The sequence below is a fragment of the Mus musculus genome, chromosome 1, assembly GCF_000001635.26.
Source record: "Mus musculus strain C57BL/6J chromosome 1, GRCm38.p6 C57BL/6J".
NCBI classification, from domain to species: domain Eukaryota; kingdom Metazoa; phylum Chordata; class Mammalia; order Rodentia; family Muridae; genus Mus; species Mus musculus.
Window position 1 is genome coordinate 143802391 of NC_000067.6, and position 6201 is coordinate 143808591.

A 6201-nucleotide genomic window follows, 5' to 3' on the forward strand; every position below is an offset into this window, starting at 1 on the left:
GTATTTTGTAGTTTTATTCTTTTGCCTGCTGTTTTGAATTGTAAGAGAAGTAATGTAGCCTGGTACTTTAAAACAAAAACAGGTATCGCCCCACTACTGTATCAGCCCATAATTCTTAATGTTTACAACACAGGTTGTTCTGTATTAAAACAGTTTTTTTCTTTAAACAAAAATAAATTTTTATTGTTAATAACTGAAATAATAAGTTTTTTTCCTTAGCTAATTTTGTAAAATTTTGCCTTGATACCAGGATTTAGAACTAGAATGGACATTGATGGGGATAAAAGAATAGTTTGGCTAGCACACAGGTTTCTTATTCCTAATCTAGAATCCTTCCCACTGAGGGATAACTAACAAATAAGTGGAAAATTCTGATTTCTAAGATTTATTCTTCAGTGTTAAGCACTTAATAAAATATTCAAGGAATAAATGAGTTACAGTTAAATTGTTTATACGTTTATATTGTAAATCAGCATTTCTGAAAATGACCATCTCTGGATGCTCTTTAAATTACATGTTACCTGGCCCCCTCCCCAGATATTCTCATGTAGGGGAAAGAATCTTTAATAAGTTTCCCAAGTGATTCTAATGCAACTGATCTGTGTACCACATTTTGAGAAACACTTTGAGAAGACACTACTAGGCAAATAAAAATTTGGACCATTAATTTAAAGACAAGAATACATGGTAGGTATATTTTTCTTATTGATTTTAAAGTGTACAAAGCAAACATACATTTTGTCCCAGATATTTCATACTATAAATATAAAATAATACTGAGATTTGAATTCATAATATATTTGTGTTTGCCTTATTACCTGAGACATAGGACTCACTTTTTAGCATTAACTTTAAACTTACTGTAGAAGACTGGTAACTCCTCTGTTCATGCTCCTCGGGGTGCTCTGAGATGGGAAACTGAGTTTCAATCTTGTATTAACAACTTGAAGCCTGTGATCCTCAAACTGTTATAGGACATCTGGATGGTTTTCTTGGAAGCACTATGAACTCTTTCTGTTGTAAAACTACTAAGTAGTGATGGGTGTGGTGTGCACACCCATGATCTTAGTCCTTGGAAGCTGAGGCACGTGGATTCAGAATTCAGAGGCATTCGGAATACAGTTTCTCATTGAAACTTATGGACAGATTATCACTTTATTCAATGCAAACGGTTCTTTAAAGTTTGTTTTAAAATGCGGTATTTTTGTGTAGACTAGGAAAAAGTTTGGTGTGATTTTTTTTTTTTTTTTTTTTTTTTTTTTTTAAATTGTCCATGACTGTATTCCCCAAATGATGATGGTGGTTTTGTGAGCTTAGAGTAAACCTTTGTAAAGACTGTTTTGGACACAAGGTGGCAGTATATGAATATGTAATGTTAGTGTAACCGGCTCTGTTGAGAGCTTTCTGTTGGCAGTTTTTTAAGGAAGGTAGTTATTGACTGTCTAGACTACCTAGTTTGTAGCAGGTTTTATCCTGTAATATTATACAAACGGTGTATATTTATTGTTTCTACCTGTACAGTGCTAACTTCTAGGTTTTGAGGGTATTTGGATTTAACATTTGATTGAAATGTTTTAAATTGTTCATCTCATTTGTCTAGCTGCAAATTATATTCTAGACATTTTGTTATGATGTAAATCTCAAACAACTTGTGGCATGGGTTGGCAAGGAATGAAACAATTATAGCCTGCTGCATAGTATCTTGAGATTAGTTCAGCACAAAGTCGTGAAAAATTTCAGACAAACAGTAAGTTCTAAATAATTTTCTTAGCAAATGTATTTTTGTAATCCTTTTGTGAAAAAAAGAAAAAAAAAACTAAAGAAGTTATACCACTTTGGAACTCTGTGCTAATAAACGAAGCAAATTGAAAAGCAGGTAAAATAGATTATATTTTAAAATTAAACACAATAAAAAGCTGTCAAGGAATTTCTTAATCATGATACTTTCAAGAACAATTATGTATAGAATCTAGACTTGGATTTGGACTTGGAATATATGGAATTTAGTTGGTTGGTTGTTCCCCCAGCCCTCCTTTAAGGAAACTGGCTATTACAGTGTGAAAGGGGTAGGAGGAACCACACAGAAAGGATGTGCCTCTTAGTGGTGGTAGATGCCACGTCTATCTGAAGTTGGACTTTGACTGAGACAGCTGTCTATATAGTCAATGGTGAAAGTAGTTGGGGCAAAAAATTTTCACTATATTGAATAAAAAGCAAAAGACAACTAATTTTCCCTTGGTCTTGTGACTCTAGTGATATAGAGTAAAATTTAATGGTTTTGTTATATGAGAGTTGTATACATTGCTCAGGAGGCAATCTAAAAATAGTTGTAAATCTTATTGTACCATAAACCAAATCTGTCCTCTGAAACATAAAATTAGCTAGATTAAGATTCTATTTGTGAGTCCTCTACACTCACAATACTGTAAGAAATTCAGTTTCAGCATATGTGTGTATATATACATATACACATGTATGCATACTTCTAAATCATTGTCTATTTCACCTCTTTAAACTTCTGGTCCTTATTATGTAAAACCATGAATGTAGTTGATAAAGGGATACAGATGAATTGAATTTAGACTCAATTGATAGTAAGTAGCTGATCCTTAAACCAACTTCTGTCTCTTAAAGAAGTAGGACGATCACAATAATTTTGTTAATTTTAGTAAACATTTTGTAAACTATAAAGACCAATAGCAAAATACTAAATACTTTCCTCTTTTTTTCTTTACATTGTTAATTGAATTTCCATTGTAACTGAAATTGAGTTGTATAGGCAGACATGGTGTTGCATGTCTGTAATCTCAGCTCTTAGGAAGCCTAGGTAGGAGGATTGTGAGCTGTAGAACCAGGTTGGGTTAGAAGGTAAAACTGTGTCTCAAAAATAAAGAATCTAGATGGGAAAAGGAATGAAATTTTGTATAGGATAGGGTATACAAATTAAATTCCAAGTCATTCTACTGATTAAAAATGTTTATATAGGTAACTAATTTTACTACTTTTATGTAGTAGTTAGACTTTAGATAATACCTGTATTTTATGTATACATGTTTTAATAATTTGCTTTTGATTTTCTGTGGTTTGCCCCCTCCCCCCTCTCTCAACTCAAGGGCTTTTCACAGGTTACAACTGAACTGCATCCAACTATTTTTAGCCATTTTATCCAGCTGGTCTTGAACTAACCATTCTGTATCAGCTTCCTCCCCAGGTAGCTAAATTATAGGCCTGTGCCACCACATCCATTAAGTCTAATGCAAAGCTCTTAGTTTTATCATACTGCTGCATAATAGTACCTGATATGTCAAAAAGTTAAAGTAGTTCTAATTATCCTATTTTTGGATTATATAATGTGGAATTCTCATTTATGGTTTGTTTTCAAAGATCAGCAGAATTGGTGTCACCTGAGAATTTGTTTTATTACTAAATTATCATCCGACATTTAAATAGGGACCCCGGTTGGCGTACATATTGAAAAGCACTGCTTGAGAACAAGTGTCTTTGACATCTATTGAAACTTCACTGTATGTTACCTGTGTGACTTTGGTCAACTTTGATAATGCCTATGAGCCTTTTCTTCTTTACTTTGGTTACTTTAGTAACAAATAGAATTACTGCATTTAATATTGTAATTATGAGATCATGTTGAAAAACATTTAGGTCTAATAAATTTACTAATACTATATACATATATGTACATATATTACTATATACATATATGTACATATATGTATACTGATACACACACATATACATATGTATTCTTTTAGTGATATTTTATTAAGCTCATCAGAACTATGTTAAATTCATTTACTTCAATATAATGGAAGTATAAATAATTTTATTAGACTTAGTTTGAGTAAGAAATGGACAAATATGTATGGTTGTTTAGCTTTATAGAATGAATATATTTTAATTATTATAATCAGTACATTTGATCTTCTGTAAACCAAAAATGATCATCTCTACTGAGGGTAAATAAGCTTACGGTTCAGCAGAAGTTGCAAGTCTCAAGTTATAAACTGCCATGCTCTCAGTGTCTCAGAACACACTCGGGTATTTCAGTGCTTTTCATTTGTTTATTCAGTGATACCTTTCCTTTCTGTGTTGCCAGGCCGGCTGCTCTCTTACATCACAGTGTCAGTAACTAGGACTACAGTCCCATCACACAGGCTCTAGTAGCGTGAACGATGCATAAGCCTTATCCTTGCGAATACCATTGGATACATTGTACTTTAGTATGATCTAAAACAGTCTTTGAGGAGTTCATAATGTGCTGTCTTTAATTTTTAGGCAAAAGAAAAACAGAATGCAAAGAAAGCTCAGGAAACTAAGTGAAGAGGATATTTGGACGTGTGTACAGTGTGCTGCACTTAATTTCATGGACACCATTAAATAAAAGGAACTTTGGACAACATCTTAATTGACTCAGTGCACGTTTGGCATAGTACCAGTCTGTCTTGTCCTTTATGCATGGAGTTAAAATTCTTTCCCTACCTGCATCATGGGCATGTAGTGCATATTAAATAAAAGTGACGAAAAAGTGCTGGCTAAACTCCATTCTTCAATTCTGGATCTGGGAGTTCTTGGTACTCTAGAAATACAACTATAGTAATGAACATAGAAAATACACATATAATATACTTTATCTGTAGTTGCTCTGATTAATATTTTTATTTATTAGCTTAGTCTATTCAATTTATAAATGTCAGATCTTACTTAAACTGGGTCATCTGTTTCTAATTGTGGCAAAAATAATTAGTGTTTTTGTCTTTGGGGTGTGTTGTGCAGATCTTAAAACTGAATTTTATCTTACACCTATTTGATTTTTAAGGCCAGCCATTTGGAAAGACTGATACGATTTTTGATGAATATGTAAAGAAGACAATAAATATCCCAATTATATTTTAGCAAAGTTTCTTGGATTATTTGTTTATATATTGTAGAATTATTCTAGAAAGCCCTGGATATTTTTTTGCTTTGAAACGAAACTGTAGAAAACATAAATATTGAGAGTTTTTTGACAACCTGTTTTTCAAGATAACGTTATGTGCATTCATTAAAAATTAAGGGTTTAACAGTTTGTTACCTAATTCTTTTAAAAGATAGCAGTGGTGACAGAGGATTGTCCCATGCCCATTTGAACGAACATTCCAGATCCACAGTTTCCAGGATCTTTGTCTTTCAAGAGTTTGTTTCTAACTTCTTTCCAAATTAAACTTGAAAGGAAAAAAATTTAAACTTACTATTAAAAAAACTAGTCATCCAAGCACATGTAAAAGAAATGATACATGACTTTTTTTTACATTTTATGTAAAATAATGTAATTTATTTTATGAGGTAACTTGTATACCATTTTCTAGCTTCAGCTTTGATCCAAATTTAACTTACTTAAATTAGCATACAAAGTGGTAGTTTGTATTTTGGTATTTTCATACATAATTTGTTTTTGACCTTCCTCCTTTCTGTTCATTCTTGTACTTTCTCATAAAACATATTTGATCACCGAACTAACTCAAAACCAGTTCTATCTTGTGTTCCCTTCCTAATTTCATGATTTTTTTCTCATTTCTCATTAAGAGAGAAAACATGTGTCATGTGTCTGAGTTATCCCACTTAGTAATTTTTAGATCCATTCATTCTTCTGTAGATTTTATACTACTTGGTTTTGTTTGCTTGTTTGTTTTGTTTTTCTGAGAGAGTTTCTCTGTGTAACAGTCCTGTCTGCCCTGGACTTTTGTAGACCAGGCTGACCTCAGATTTAGAGATCCTCCTGCCTCTGCCTACAGATTGCTGGAATTAAAGGCATGTGCTGCCACACCAGGCTCAGCACCACACTTTGATTATCCATTTAGTGTAGACAGACATCTAGGCTAATTCCATTTCCTTGCTGTTATGAATAGAGCAGTAATAAACATAAATATGCAAGTATCTCTGAGCTATAGAGTCCTTTGAGTAGATGTTCAGGAGTGATATAGCTGGTCACATGGCAGTTATATTTTTACTTATTTATTTTTGATTCATTCGTTTGTTTGTTTGTTTATTTTTGAGACAGGGTTTTTCTGTGAAACCCTGGCTGTCTTGGAACTTACTCTGTAGACCTGGCTGGTCTTGAACTCAGATCTACCTGCCTCTGCCTTCAGTGTGCTGGGATTAAGGGCACCAGTACTGCCTGGCTTTCTAGCTTTTGTTTTGTTTGGA

General features: G+C 33.0%; 1 protein-coding gene across 5 annotated transcripts in view; it reads left to right on the forward strand.

Annotated features, from left to right (window-relative positions):
- Uchl5 (ubiquitin carboxyl-terminal esterase L5) overlaps positions 1–5076 on the forward strand; it is a 30233-nt gene extending 25157 nt beyond the window's left edge. For 2 of the 5 annotated variants that reach the window (XR_387185.4, XR_001785184.2), the window contains exons 11-12: positions 538–687; positions 4294–4547. Coding sequence is in view for 3 of the 5 variants with exons in the window: in NM_019562.2 (NP_062508.2) it covers positions 4294–4338 (45 nt within the window). In the remaining 2 variants the exon portion in view is untranslated. Of the gene's footprint in view, positions 1–537; positions 689–4293 lie in introns of those variants that run through there. The other 3 variants (NM_019562.2, NM_001159866.1, XM_006529760.4) reach the window with 2 other exon arrangements.
- The last annotated feature ends 1125 nt before the right edge of the window (positions 5077–6201 follow it).